The 15,817-nt window shown below is 42.3% G+C and overlaps 1 protein-coding gene across 1 annotated transcript; it reads left to right on the top strand.

The window, feature by feature from the left end:
• The first annotated feature begins 39 nt into the window (after positions 1-39).
• On the top strand, positions 40-13,340 carry LOC115577118 (uncharacterized). Its single transcript, XM_030409934.1, has 10 exons — positions 40-250; positions 2,306-2,451; positions 3,702-3,783; positions 3,939-4,074; positions 4,562-4,764; positions 4,929-5,065; positions 5,508-5,649; positions 5,771-6,052; positions 6,200-11,519; positions 12,047-13,340. The coding sequence occupies exons 1-10, from the start codon at positions 125-127 to the stop codon at positions 12,061-12,063; spliced, it is 6,591 nt and encodes a 2,196-aa protein (XP_030265794.1). The 5' UTR covers positions 40-124; the 3' UTR covers positions 12,064-13,340.
• The last annotated feature ends 2,477 nt before the right edge of the window (positions 13,341-15,817 follow it).

The following is a 15,817-nucleotide window of genomic DNA, read 5'->3' on the forward strand; positions in this document are numbered from 1 at the left end:
GATTAGAAAAGGAGCGAGCCCCTTTACGTTGTCAGTATCCAATCAGCGCTGTCAGTGCTGGTCACTGACCGTGGCGATGTATGTGTTGTGTGGTAGATGCTACGAGGAAGGCTAGACAGGCAGTATGGCGGAGGAGGGCAGTGTGTACGAGTTAGAGGGGCTTGAAAAACAATTACAGAGTTTGTTGGGCCGCTACACAAGTGATGAGCTGCGAGCCGATAACAAACCCTTCTGCTCTGACTTTTGCAAGGTAAGGAGCCGTGCGTGAAGTTGGTGACAGGCTTGTTGTCGAAAATAAGAGCATATATGTTAGCCGACTCCCCTCCCCCAGAACTGGCCGTTACACGGCTAGCATTAGCGGCTGGGCTCGTTAGCATGTAGCTAACGAGTCGTTGTCGCATGAAAAACAAAGACAGTGCCGTAACATCTGTTAAATATGATCTATAATAACCCAGACTCCGATTCAGGTGACATTATCGAAGCGCCCGAGTGCGTAAATGAGTCATATTTTGACAACTATTGTTCACTGTTTAGCTAGCAAGCTAACTCGGCTAATGGCTTCAGCCAGGTTCCCAGCTAGCCGAGATCCTGCCTGCAAGTTAGCGTAGTTGGTATCCTGAATGTTTACCAAACCGATGGGACAACTTTTTTACACGTTTGTTAATCTTTTAACTGGTAAGCCAGTTAACTGACGTTAGCCAATCTTCAACTTAAGGTTGCCATGCTATTAGCAGCCTGCATTATCAAGCATTTCCCTTAAAGGCTATAACTTTGATTGCGGCTTAATGACCTGTTTTAACCCACAGTAGCAACAGGGCATTCAGAGCTACTGTGCCAGTGAAAGATTACATCATTTCTGGTGTCACGTCCTCAATGCTACAACGTAAGAATAATGAAATTAGCCATTACATCCCATAGAGAAGTATAAGACAATGTCGGGGCTTGCTTTTAAGACTGTGAAGGTAACATAATAAAGTAAGAAACAAGTTTGTAGCCTAAATAATGACGGTGGGAAATAATCACGTTTTCTTTTCCTTTGAAAAATCTAAGATATAGCATCTTATTTTGCAATGAAATCATTGAAATGCCATTCTGACTTTCAATTTGAGGTTGAGCTCCGTTTGAAAGCACAATTTGGTTGAATTCACAAAGCATAAGGAGTTTCATCAGCGTCTCTCATCGACCAAATTAACTGTCCGTAGGAAGTTTTGATGATCAGTTTGCTGGTAATATTAGGGAAGCAGCTGTACCGATTGGACAAAGGCATGAGAACGTCATTGTTGACAGTAACATTCACGGGATTCAAGTGGTGCACAACACTGATGCCTTGGATCTCTACCATTAGAGGGCAATGTAAGCACATTGTGTTTGAAGGGATTTGACAGGTCAACTTTTTTCATTATTGTGTCGAGCAGAACTAGGTGGCACATTTTAGTGCCATAGTTTATTATCGTGCACTGTGGTCAAGGTACAACTTACAGGATAGCTTGATTGTACAATGAGTATTTTGATTTAAGTGATATAATAAAAGGTGGGGCTCGACTGTGCCGGAAATTTCGATATGATTCTTCACATTTTACCGTTATGCACGGAAAAAAGCAGATATTGGTTTTAGGGCTGCAACACATTTTTATTATTATTTGTTATTTTATTCATCAATTAATCTTATTAACTTAAATATATTATAAATTCATTTTATCACAAAAAAGATAAACAGTGCATTTTAATGTTCGAGGCTGAACGTGGTGCTTTTCTACATTTGTGCTTGAAAAATCAAAAGATCAGTTGTCATGATAGTAAACCAAACTGATACCGAAACACCAGGGCCAATGTCAGTATTGTTTTGGGGTGTAAAGCAATTCTGATTTCTATATCTTGGCTGCTAATCACACATTTATTTGCAGTGGCCGCTCAAAAAACACCTGTGACAAAGATGTGTAATGAAGGACGGATATTAAAGTTAAACAGAAAGCTTTACTGTCTAAACTGACATCAGTGCACGAAAAAGCTAAGCTTCACTGGGAATATAATAAATAGGGATTATCCAAATCATCTAATTCTGCATAATTATCTATAAAAAAAAAAAAAGGTTTGCATATCGAGCAGGTCAGACAACATATACATCGAAACCACTGCATATCTGTAATAGACCAAATCGGCCAATCCATACATTGATCGGGCTCTATAGGATAGTGAAGCATTAGAACCTGTTGCATCATTTTTTTTTTAGCTCCTACAGATTTAAACATGCCAACTGTTACAATCTAAATGTCAATCGTCTTTGTTCTTCCTTCTCACCGTGCAGCTGGTGGAGGAGCATGCATCTCGCTGGCAGGTGCCGTTGCCTCAGCTCAGGATCCTCGACGTAGCTCTCAGCTACTTCACGCGAGCCTCCACCTTCTTTGCATCAAACTGTGATCATGTGCTCCACACACTCAGTAGTCTGGCCTTGTAAGTACACAGACCTCCCTAAAGGTGATGCTTTCAGTCTTGGCCTATATCTTTACAGTGATAGCAATCACACTGAAGCACTGTGATTTAGAACTTGTTATCTCTGTTTGTGTTTGCTAAATGTTTTTCTGAGTACTACAGCAGCGTGACTCATGTGAAAGCCACATGTGGTTTTCAGTCGCATAAACTTGCAGCACCGGACATGATCATGTAACTTGTGATGAAAAATACATACTGAGTTTAGCTGAACACACTGTGCTACTGACAGAGCTCCAACCCCAGGCTTTCATATCCAAACTCCTCCTGAATCCCAGAATCTCTTAACTTTGAACATTCAGAGCCAAACCAGTGGCACCTAGTCTGAGAGCGTCCACATACAGCTGGCACTAGCCCTTAATTAATTTCCATGCTAGTCCAGTGATGTCTGTGAGAGCTTGAATAATTCAAATGATGTGTTCTTCATAAATGTGATAAACACCTTTACTGGAATCTGTTGTTTTATCTGTCTTACTCATCACTCATGCTAGCTAAATTTAGCTATCAGCACATCAGTTATAACCACAAGTACAAGGACTGCAGGCACATTGTGAAAATGTCTTCTTTGAATTATTATTTCAACAACAAGACATCCATTTTTAGTTGTTTTAGTTCCTGCTTTATTCAGTGCTGCTTCACTGCTCACATTGGTTTAATTACAAGCTAATGAATCAAACACTTTATTGCCCCTTGGGCTACACAATGTTCTCTTTGGAAAAACTCACATAAAACTTCAGAAATCACACACACACGACATTGATAAGACCGAGCGTGTTGTAAAGTAGTCGGGAAATAATCCATTCATATAATTTATGACTTGCTTGTCAGTGTTATCCACAGTGAAAAAGACTTTCAAATCTACAGAAAAAACTATTAGCATATTCACACACACGATGAATAAAACAGTGTTGTGATATATATCTGGGGACAGGTGGTGGCAATGTTGATGGAATTGAAAGTTGATTGTGTTCATTCGCGCCTGCAACTAAAGTTGTGTGCCAAGAAAAAAAGCCTTGGCAGGCTGCCAATCGCTGACTCTACTCCCGTCACGTCTTCTCCCTTTCAGGGTTTCCCTCAGCTTCCCACTTTAGTGCACTCCCCTGCCTCTTTGTATCTTCACATCCACTACTTAAATGAAAATTGTATGGTAGGTTCAAACTGCTTTAGAATTTTGGTTTGTTGGTGGAAAACAAATAATTTTGGTCTATTCGCAGGAGTGTTTTTGAGTTGCTGCTGTTCTTTGACCAGAAGGACTTACATCAGGAGCCACTGAAACACTTCACTGTTACATTCCAGGTGAGAATGAAATGCCAAGAGGATTAATAGATGTTTTGGATGTTTTACTTAATTATGAAACAGTGCAAAACATATTGTTATTCTTTAAAACTACAATAGTTTATTGATATGTTAGCCCTTTTATTAAAACATTTGTTATCCTCATACTGTTTCAGGAATGTCATTTGGCCCTTGCAAGGCATCAGAATGTTCACTTACTTCAGGTCGAGAGTTTGGTTCGGAGCGGCGGGCCTTGGGCCTGCCCAGCCTTACAGGCAATCCTCAGTGAGTCCAGTTTACCTCAGAGTGAAGGTAGGTAACATGGTTAGCGTTTGTAGAATGCACAACAAAGATATTGCCTCACAAACTATTGTTGACACTAAATTAGTTCTTCATAGCTCATCTGAATCTGTTTATTTTTGTCAGTCTGTAAGCTGCCATTTGTGTGTTTTAACTCATTTCAGTAAATACAACTATGTATTGCTGTACTGTTGGTACATTAGATACTATTGAAAAGCCGCATTTGAGAGAAAAGATTTTCCATGTAAAACATTGAGATAAAATGCATTTTTTATTCCTCATGTTGAGACAAATCAAAAAGTTTGACTCCAATATGTAGCTTCTCCAAGGCGTTTTTATAAATTGTTAATGTAGATCAGAGTGTACCTGAAAACCTTTGCTTAAAAATAGTTTGGTCTCACTGGTGTGCTTCTTTTAATTCATGCTAACCTCTGAAGTATTAGTAGTGAAAGTAAATTAAAACCATTTCTGTCTCCCTTCTGGCTCGACCATTCCTCAGTGGATGGGTGCATTAGTTCCGAGCTGCCGGTGTTCCTTGAGCTCCGGGTGCGCTACCTCTTATCCTGTGAGCGGGTCAGTGAGGCTATGGCCCTGGCTAAGTGTTGCGCTTGGCATCCCACAGCAGGACAACACTTGTTCTTCCTCCAGGTCTACCTCACGTGGCTTTTCAAAACCTCACAGCATGACAGCCTACACAAAGAGGTGGGTGGACTTATGTGTGCTGAAGACTAGCATGTCTTTCAGTCGAGCGGTGAACATGTTCACCGCAGATGGTTGTACCTGCTGCCGTTGCTTGGCTACCACCTAACTATGCCAAAATGTTATCTTTAGGGCTAAACTTACACTTTCAGTTTCCTGTTTTTCAGGTGGCTGACTTCAATGGTAAAGATGCAATTCACATCATCTGTAGTTTGGAGGGTGAGGAAAAGGATGATTTGCTGCTAGCCCTCAGCAGAGCCTTCCTCTCCCAGCAGCTTCGTAAGGGAGACATGTACTACTTGTGGTAAGTGAACTCGGCTTAGAATTCAGCTTATAACCAACCCATGTCTCGACTGCAGGGTTGCAAAGGGTGGCATGGGTGTTGTCTCGTGGCAGTAAATGTACAGTGTGTGGGGTACAGTTTGCTTTTAAATAAACTCTGCTGCTCTCCAAACCCCAAGTTCCCATGTCATACCTCAGCCTCTGGGCAAGGTTTTAAGGAGAGCTTTTGTGGTATTGAAAATGGTTGCACACGGTTTCCTGTAGTTGCAAAATGTAGATATGTATATTTATCCATTGCCTTTTTACTGGGAATCAACCCTGCATTTACATGCATATTGTCAAAAAGTAAGGCTTGCATAAGTGTGAGTTTATCTGTTGCGTGAGATTTGTGAGTTAAAACACATCTGACAAGCTAGGGGTATTTAAATATGCAGTAAGAACAATATTTACCGTGTTCTTTGCAGTGATCTTGTCTTCATATGGAGTAAACTTCATCATCGGTTGAAAACATCCAAGGAAGCTCTACTTGAGGAGATTCGGGAGCTGATGCTGTCCGCCACCAATGTCAACACAATCTTCCCATTCATCAGAGCCATACTGCAAGAAGTGAGCGGAAATTTTAACTGCTGTGAATTTTAATCAAAATGTATGTGAATTTGGGAACCTGTCAGGGTTTCTATGTGTATAAACTGAATATTTAACATGAACTTTATTTGCATCTCACTAGGTTGGTGAAGATGGAATCCAGTTCTGTGTGGAGCTTTGTGTTAACGCCCTGGGGTCTTGCCTTCCCTGTGATGTTATCACCAAGTCCCTAATCTACAAAACCATTGCGAGCCTGCTGCCCAATGACCTAGAGGTTTGCCGGGCTTGTGCTCTTCTTGTCTTCTTCGTGGAACGCACTGTTGAGGCCTACAAGATTGTGTACCTGCTTTACATGCATCCTGATCAGGAGTACCATGTGGAGCTCAGCCCCATCAGAAATCATGTTCGCTTTGAAACTCTGCAGGTAGAGCACCTTTTTATAACCCTAACCCTCATAATAGAGAAAAGGCTTAATTTGGAATTCTCAGTCAGCCCACATGAGCAATAAAGAACAGTTGTTACTAGTTTTCTGTATTTTATAACCACAAATTTACTCTTCTTTCTTCCACAGGTCTTAAAGAAAGACCTGTATTTTGACCCTGAGTTTTGGAACCTCATTGCTTTGCGGACCAACTGTTTGAAGCTCATGAGTGAGAAAGTAGTCAGTGCTGCTCTGGAAGAAATCATGGAGGACGAATGGATCCTTAACTACTGCACCAAAGAACCTGCTCTCCGATCAAGAAAATCAGTGTGTCAGAAAGGACGTAAAGGGGCACTTCAGGCATCAGCTAAGAAGCGGCACCATAAAGAGGATACTGACATGGCAACGAAAAGATTCAAGGTGGGCCCAGGAAAAACACGTCTAAGTGTTGACCACACTGTAAAGAGGAAGGGCAACCATGGGTCACGACATTTGAAGGACGTGTCATCGGAACCTTTAAGGCGCTCATTTTGGCAGCTGGAAAGACTACGGGACAATGGGGGGTATGGAGAACATAGACGCACCACACGACTGTCAGAGAAGAACCCACCAAAACGCAGGATTAGGAAACCCAAGTGGCTTCTTGAAGACTCAGGAACTCTTGAAGAGAATAATGTTCCTCAGAAGATAAAGAGACACGGGTTGAGACTTCAAAGGCACCATCAGTTATCTGTTGAAAAGACATCTGAAACTGGTCAGATCAAGAGCGATGCAAAACACAACTCTCATTTGATGGCAAGGGAAAACAACAGCAAACACCAGAAAGGACTTTCTCTGGACTCTCTTCAACCAGCCAACCCTCCACAAGTAATTCTTGAGCTCTCCTTACCAGACAATGAGCTGATGGGCTCATTTATCGAGGACACTTGCCACAGACAGAGAGGGTTCCCTCAAGTGCTTCTTTACAGACCTACAGTGAAGATTCCTGCCACATCACAACCTGTGAAGACTGTGCATCGCAAAGAGGTTGTTCTTAGAGCGCGGGATGCAACTATGTTTTTGCAACAGTTGCACTGCTATGCTCGGCGGCCAAAAGGCAAAGGTAATGGGTTGAATATTCAAGGCTCGGTATCAACAATCACCCGCTCTTCTGTGCAAGGAAGCCCTCCAAAAAGTCCACATGGAGAGATCATTGAAAAGCCTGAATTTCCCTCTCATACACCAGCAGCAGAAGTTACAGAATCCCCAGTTTTAGAAAAAGTTCAAACTCAAAAAGCAGTCTCACGAAAGACATCCTCACCAAGAGAGCTCTCTGAAAAGTCTGCTGTTAGAGTGAATGACCCTGTTTCCTCACAAACACGAGCCACAGGAAAAGTTCTGCAAACCAGGACAAGAGAGCTCCATAAAAAGTCTGAAATGAAACTTGCCAATGCTTCACAGATATCAGCAGCAACTGAAGTGACAGAATCCCCAATGTTAGATAAGGCCCTGCAAGCTCAAACAAGAGAGCTCTGTGAAGAGTCTGCTGTTGAGATGAAAGTCACTATTGCCTCACAAGCCCCAACAGTGGGTAAAGTGACTCAATCCCCAGGTTTAGATAAGATTTCTAAAACTCAGACTGTAAAAGACTCTTCAAAAATCACAACTTCAGCCGAACTGCTGCAAACTGTACACACCAATCAGACAGGTGGTGGTGAAGAAAACCCTTCAAAGATTGGAGCGGCTGATCCCATGCTTCCAGATGTCGTTCATAGAGATGGGAAACAACTTGAATTGAACTCTCAGGCTGAAATTGGTTATCCAGAGGTCCACACCACTGTCGGCAACAGCATGTCTGAGGTGGATGTTTCACCCAAACCTTCAGAAAATGACACAACCCCTGGAGGAACAAGGGTCGCTAGACCTAGAGATCAGGACAATATTAATGACATATCTGCTCTGACATTGGTAACTGAAATGGTGACTGAACTTGCACCTGAGAAACTTGCTCACAAACAACCACCACCAGAGGAGAGTTCCTCCGAGGAGGCAAGAGCTGGAAGTAAAGCTAAAGTTCCTCACAAATCACATACTACCTCCAGCTGCTCTGTACCATACCTTGGGGCCTCTGCAGTTGCAGATGTGCAAGGGATGACGGAGGGAATTCATTATTTTGATCCAGAAACATCTGAGAACAGTGAACCTATTGAAACAGAAGAATCCAGGTTGGAATACTGTTGTACTTTCTGCAACAAGGTCTTTAAGGGAAGTCGTGTTGTAGCACATGCTATGTTCCATTATCGAAGAGATGAGTGCATGTTCTGTGGCACAATGTTCAAAGATGACCTCCTTGCCATGATGCACCTGTCCAATCACATTGAGAAGCTAAAGAGGAGCAAAGAGTTGCCTGCAAATAAAGCCCAAGAAAACTGTGTCTCTGACACCAAAGATTTCTCTACACCTGAGACCTCTGCCAAAGACAAGACCACAAACATGTCTTCTGGGCGCCGCAGTCGTGGGAGACCAAGGAAATCTGCTGTCTCTCCTAACTCAATAAGTCTTCCAGATTCAACCCCAACTGGACCCAGAAAATTAAGATCCAATGACAAGCCCATGGATGGTCCTTCTTTACCAGAAAAGAAACAAAACGCGCCGAAGCACCTTAATAGTCAAACTCCTGTTCACAAGGTCAATGGGCATATTGGCAAAAAGAAAGAGCCTGACAGACGGAAAAAGGACACTGTACACTCTGCAGCTAAGCTGCCACGTAGAAAGCAGGAGATCACTGAAGATGGAACAAGTGATGGTGCTGAGAATCCCAGGTTGCAAGAAAACCGAGACACAGAAATGTATTCCACAACGTCAGTTCAGGTGGTCAAAGACTTCAGCTGTTCTACCGACAACAAAATAAAGAAGACAGGATCTCTGAAGGTCCCAAAGACTTCCATAAAACAAAATGGGAAAGAGAAACATGTGGATCCCCAAGAGAAAGTTTGCTGTCCTGTGGATGGTTGTGGTTGGTTCACAGACCTGTCAAAGAACCGCGTCGCACTCCTTTACCATGCTCTCAATGATCACGATGGTGAGGTCAGACCTTTACAACTGGCGTTCCGTATCGGAAACAACAAGTGTAGTATCTGCATGAGGGTTTTGTGGAGTTTCGAACATTTTCAGCACCACGTTGAAAGACACAGACTCAGTCCTCGCCATCCTTGTCCTCATCAAGGTTGTACCGCCAGGTTCAAAACCGGAATGGAAATGAGACGGCATGCGAGGAGGCACATTCCGCTGCAGGCAGTGTGCTGCCTCCCTGGTTGTTCTCAACTATTTATTTGTCTCTGGGCACTGAACCTTCACGAAAGAGAGCACTATGCTTCCAAATCCACTAAACCCAACAAGATTACAAATGAGCAAACAGGTGGCAAACATAATAACACTCCGACTGTGAAGAAACAACTGGATCATAAGCCAACAGATGAAACTGCTACCACTACTGTAACTAAAACTGTGAGCTTCAAGGCTACTCGTAAATCAAGAGGACAAGCTGCACATAACCAGGAGTTGAAAGGGAGCAATGAGACCAAAGACTCAGATGTCTTGAAGAATCTCTCTAACAAGCACACCTCCACACAGCCCTCTGGCCCTAGTCTGAGATTAAGGCAAACGTTCAAAAAAATGAAAGCAAAGAATACAGCACTCAAAAGTCACAAAGTCCTCTCGTCATCATTGTTGCGACACAATATCAAAGTAAGGCATAAGTTTAAGAAAAGGCAGGTCAAAGTAAACAGTCAAGGTCCTAAAAGAAGAGGGCGCCCACCTAAGTCTAAGAAAGCTGTGCATGATGAAAACATTACTACTGGTCAAGACAGTCAGGAAACAGAACAGAAGAGCCCCACTCAGCCCACAGGCCCCTCTAAAGCAGCAGGGACCTCAAATGTGAAAGAGGAGGTCAAAGAGAAAGAAAAGAGTCAGCAGGTTCGAGATGTAGTCAAAACTACAGAAACATCAATTAGTGAATCGAAGTCGAAGAAATCAACAAGCAAGCAGATAAAGAAAGATCCTGTGAAACAGAGGGGGGTCTCACATAATACCTCCAAACCTGGAGTGACAGTTAAGAGTTCAAATCAATCAACCACCACCACCTCAGCAGATAAAACACAGAAGTCAACTGTTGACAAAGTGAAGAAAATCCATAAAGTGAAAAAACGCTCTGCGACAGAAGAAATTGGAACGGCTTCTTCAGACTCGAGCAAGTCAAAGAAGCAAAAGGTTACAAACGGCAAAGCCAACACAAAGATGAAGAAAAAATGTCATCCTACAGAACAAGATTCTGCCTCAAAAAAGCCTGCCGAGTCAAATTCTGCTGTCCCACAGGTTGAGCCCAAAACAGCAGCAGCACCAATAGAACATTCTGCTGATGAGGATGGAAAAGCAAACGCAGAAAACACAGACTCGACACAAAACTCCTCTGGTAACTCTGTGCCTGCAGTTCAGGGTAACGGTATTAATGAGATAACTGCAACACCCACAATCTCAGGAGAAAAAACACACAAGGTAACAACAGAAGAAAAGTCAAAGAAGTCACACATCACGAAAAAGGAAGGAAAGAAAGAAAAGGGTTCTCGTACTGCTTCTTCAGGCTCAGGCAAGACAAAAAAGAGGCACAACGATACGAATAAAAAGGAGGAAAAAAAATTGGTCAAAGAAAGACGACCCTGCAAAGATGCAAGCAAAACCTTGAAAAAGACAGGCTCTCCTGATGTGGAAGGTAAAGCAAAAGAAGAAACCTTGAATGCAGCACTCGACAACTCTGGCTCCTCTGTCTCTGTTACCACAGCTGGCGGCGTAAATGACACGACTTCTCAACTCCCTGCTCCTGAAAAGGACACGCAGAAAGCAGCAAAAAAAGAAAAATCAAAGAAGCCCCATGTCCCTAAAAATTTGGACCCCAACAAAGCAAATAAAAAGCGCAAGGTTGTTCATAAAGAAGGTGAAACAAAGACCGTCAAGAAAAAATGCAAAGTTCAGGCTGCTCCATCAGTACTTAAGGCTGCAAAGTCAAATGCTAAGGTCAAACCAGCGACCGTGCCGAGCTCTGTAGCCGAGGACGGAAACGTTTCAGCGGAAACACCACAATCTCCAAGTAACTGCCCTGGTTACTCTATGATAATGAACGGACAAGCGTCAACTGAAGATTCCAAATCAACAGTGTGTAAGGAGGCTCTTGCAGAGTACGGTAAGAAGCCCTACATGCGTCCACCACCCACAGCATACCTGGATGAGAGGTACACCACCATGCCGAAACGAAGGAAGGCGATGTCGTTTTCGCCGCCATCTCAGAGAAGTGTTGAGCAGGTCAAGGTGACGACAGCTCTGCAGAGACAACGCTGTGCCAACTGTTTCGCCACGTTCAACAGTGCTGAGGATCTTCAGAGTCACCTCCAGCAGCAGAAGTGCTCAAACATCTTTGGGTTTGACTCTGATGACGAGGGTGAGTCTGCCGTCTTTATTATTGAAATCAAAAGCATGTGTAAGTGTCAGTGCTTTCTTGTTTGGCCTGTGAATCAGCAAATCAAGCTGCCTCTTCCAGCTCCCCATCGTGGCATTCGGTGATGGAGGCAATTTGCAGCTTCCAATTTGGTCTCTTGGCCACTTTTGTCAGGACTTTAAAAGCGACTTGGTACCAACTTTCAGGAGACGTAGCTGTAGCTTTCTAGGGCTTACTTTTGTTGGAAAAACAACCAGTTTGTACAAGAAGTTCTTGATTTGTATATGGAGATGACGCACATACATTTAGTCTTAAAGGCATTCATGGTGTTGCACTGAAACTCTGTAAAGAACAAGAAAAAGAGCTTGAAAGGACTTTTAAGTAACACAAGCTAGTGCTGTTATTTTGTAATTGTCCAGTTTCAAATATAGTATGACGCCCACTTTTCCTGAAAATTAAATAATGGAATCGCAGAGCTTAAATTCTCGGTGTTACTTGACAGTTCTGTAATTGTGTCTTCAATGTTGTAGGATTCACAATAGAGTGACCTGTGGACCCACACGGAGCCCCCGGATGGATCGTACCTCACTGGATCACGGCTCCCTGGATGACTTGTTCTTCACTGCTGGCAACGACTCAACTGGAGGCTGAGAGCCGAGAGGGGTTACCTGACTTTTGCTGCAGCATGTGCCTGTAATGCGAGGCCCAGGAGCGGCTAGAACACGTGAACTAGCCGATCAACAAAAGAAAACTGAACTGAATATCAGTCAGACTGTTAGCAGTACTGCTAGTACTGAAGTGCCTGTTCTGGAACCGTCGTTTCCAGCTGCTTCACCTGGGATGGAGATTAAGAATTGTGGCTTAAAGACTGGACTCTTGAAAGCTGTGGAGAAAAAAAAAAAACTGAAGAAAGATGAGAAGGCTGCTCCTGCTTTCACTTAGATACATATTTTCACATCAGTAAGCCATATAATGCCATTTTTCTTTGCTTTTTGCACTCATAAGATTTCTTGATTTCTTTCTGCTTACTCTCTAAATGACGGGATTGTACAGTGAATGAAACCTCTGTTTCATCTATAAATGCTGTGTTAACATCCTAAGATTATGTGTAATTTAGACTGAGTCTAAACTTAAAAGCTGTAAGATTGCTGTACCATCTTTGGGATCTTTTTTTAATGTATAACTCTTGTTTAAATACTAATTGTATTTCTTATACAAAGTACCCTATGGGGGTTGATTAGGTCTGTGATTGTTCTCACCTCGAGTAACCAGTAGGTGTCAGTGTGCACCGCTTCTTTTTTTTTTTTTTTTTTGCAACAGAAGGATTTCTACATGCAAAGCTGCTCCACTGTATTCATCACGCGCCACTTCCAGTCACCTCCACCAACTCTTTTTCCTTTAGCAATAACAACCACAGAATGTGTCCGTATCCCACTAATATTTTGCTGGATTCTGTCACCTTTTGTTGCGTCTCTTGTATTCGCTGTCTGTGGAGCAGCTGACATTCTGGCTTATATTTTCTCACTTAAACATAGGTTTTCTTTTCAGTTTTATCTTAACCGAACTCTTCAAGATGATAGTGACATTGTGATGTCTCCATTAGGGAGTTCGCTCCCTTTTAAGATATCATGAACTATTACAGTTTTAAGTGTTATGGGGAGGCCACACCAGTCTATCATGAGCAGCAGCGGGTTATATTTATTTATGTTTTATTTTCTATCTTTTGTAAATATTTGAAGAGTCCAATGGCTTATTATATAAGGGGGTGTTGGAGCAGGGTTTATATTTTGTTCTCGCAGAAAAAAATAAAACATTTCAAATGGACCTTATAGTGCAAAGTTTTCATCAGCGGAATGAGCACTTTATTCCAGAAGTATGAAATGCTTTAGTGCGCTGGCAGCACATAAGAGAAAATACTGAACTCTGTCCCAAGTAAATCAATCAAACGAGATAAATCTCCACCCCTTGCCAACCTTTTTCCTGTGTCATCTTACCAGTACTAAAGTTTGCAAATCCAACATGTGAAACTACTCAAAAGGCAGAACCAAAAGAGGGGAACCTGACTGCCAACTGTGCATAAAATGGCAATTAAAGGTTCCGTGGTTTCAGCTAGTGCACGGATTATGTTAAAGAGGTTCAGTATTAACGAGGCCAAGAAACATTAACAGTTCGTGCAGCACTTTCGGAATAAATGAGTTGAGCATTTTCTTGCAGGGGTGGTGAAAATTGGTGGGTTGTAGTTAAACCTACCCTGATTATCTGGATTGAAACGGTGCAGGAAGAGCTGCCAATCAGGACCAGAGTTTAAGTGTCACAATGCAAAAAAGTTGTTTACTGTTAATGTTATTTTACTAACCTTAACTGTGCAGAGTTCGCAATAATGTCCATCACAGGGTATGTAATGCTTTAAACAATGAGTCTGGAGTCATAGCTAATTAGTGCTTTTAATCAGATTTTAAAGGAGCAATATGTAAGAAGTTAGCCACTGCTAACTGTATTCTATACATAACTGTTACTGCCGTTAGCATGTTAGTTCAGTTAGCTGTAAAGCTAGCTAGGCTAATGGGGAGGTCTTGGTGTATACACCACTAGCATTGGCTGTGGACTACTTGGAATAGAGGTGTTCAGACCCTGGGCTGGCTAGTTAGCATGCTAACTTCCGAAGAGATCTCTGCAACACAAAACAAAGACGTCTCCAACAAAACACCAAAATCCGGCCCTCTCCAGTAGACATTATGCACCACAGGGTATACAGTATTCAGTATAATGGGCCTAATTTTAAATAAAATATAGCCTGTTAATAAAATATCAGGCCCTAATAAGCAGAATACATCCTATGGTTCTAATTGGTGCTTCTTGTCTTTCCTCTGTCATTGAATTTATGATTCAATATCTCATGATGACATTTGAAGATCATCATATAGAGGTGTGTCTTCATGGATCCACCAACTGGTGATGTGGAGATGGTATTCAGCTTAATGTAGAGTAATTATTCTCATAAGCACGTCTAAATATTTGAATTTTAATTACATTCCCCTGATTTGCAAAGAAGCTGAATCCACAGCTGCACTCAGAGGACCTGGACTTCTCCCAGCTGTAGCCTCAGGCCAAGTTTTCGTGGTTTCAGGTTCATTTTTTAAGGCAACATTTGCACGATTTCTAGAGAAAGGCATGTCGCTTTACTTTCGAAATTAGCTCTGTTTCTGCCAGTAAGTGAGTGGAGACCCTTCTGAGTCTGAGTGAGTCAGTTGATTGGTGACATTTCTTGATTTCACACGTTATTTACAAAAGTAGTCAGAGAGGAGATATGTTTTAATCAGCTGAGGCACTCCGTGGTTGATGACAGTCATTACCATTCAGCCATTAATCACCGTAATCATGCACTGCAATCAGCTAATGATGCAGACAGACCAGACAGAGATCAGACAGACAAGTGTTGAGGCAGTTCAACAGGCAGACGGTCACCAGGGCCAGACAGAAAGGCGATCTCTTTGTTTTCCATCTTAGTCAATATTGTTTATTGTGGTAGACGCAGACGGAGGGAGAACAAGAAACGGGAGACCGCAGGAAGAGTCAAGTTCCCGCCCAGCTGAGGGATGGAGGAAGGCCTGCTCATTCACCGGACTGTTGCTTGAAACACGAGCAACCTGACGTGCATCTGTCGTTCTCAAGTTGCCAGACAGTTAACATGCAACAGTTTTTTTTAAAGGAGCAGTGACAAAGTTCGAACTAATTTCATAATATATTGTTGAAATTGAGACAAAAAGAAGTTTAATTCATAGGCACGAAAGAACACCATCACTCAAAATTAATACATTTGGCTTCAACAGCCTTATTTGGTCTTGTATAATTGTACCATTTGGTCGCTAATGTTCGCTAACATTAGCTTACGTAAGTGAATGTGGTGCACATGACTGAGTCCTCGAGCTGACTTAGCAAGTCTTCTTCTCCTACGCTACCACTGCTTTTACTGTTACTTAGCTTTTAGCTAAACTAATGCTAAACAGTAGTTCTGTAAATGATGTAGCATTTAGCGACAACACCCTAGCCTGACTGTTCAACCTGTTGCCGTCTGTCGTAACTGGCACTAAACCAGGATGATAAAAAATGTACTGAAAATAAATTACACTTAGTTCCTTCTTACAAATAAAAATTTTTAATTCGTAGGCAAGCTGTTGCTGCGAACCTACAGCCTGATTTCACATGGTATGACTATTGCACATGGTGGCTAGTGTTAGCTAATATTCGCTAACAATAGGTAAAGGTTGTGTGATGCACATTACTCAGTTAGCTGATTTGCC

The sequence above is a fragment of the Sparus aurata genome, chromosome 24 (assembly GCF_900880675.1).
Source record: "Sparus aurata chromosome 24, fSpaAur1.1, whole genome shotgun sequence".
NCBI classification, from domain to species: Eukaryota; Metazoa; Chordata; class Actinopteri; order Spariformes; family Sparidae; genus Sparus; species Sparus aurata.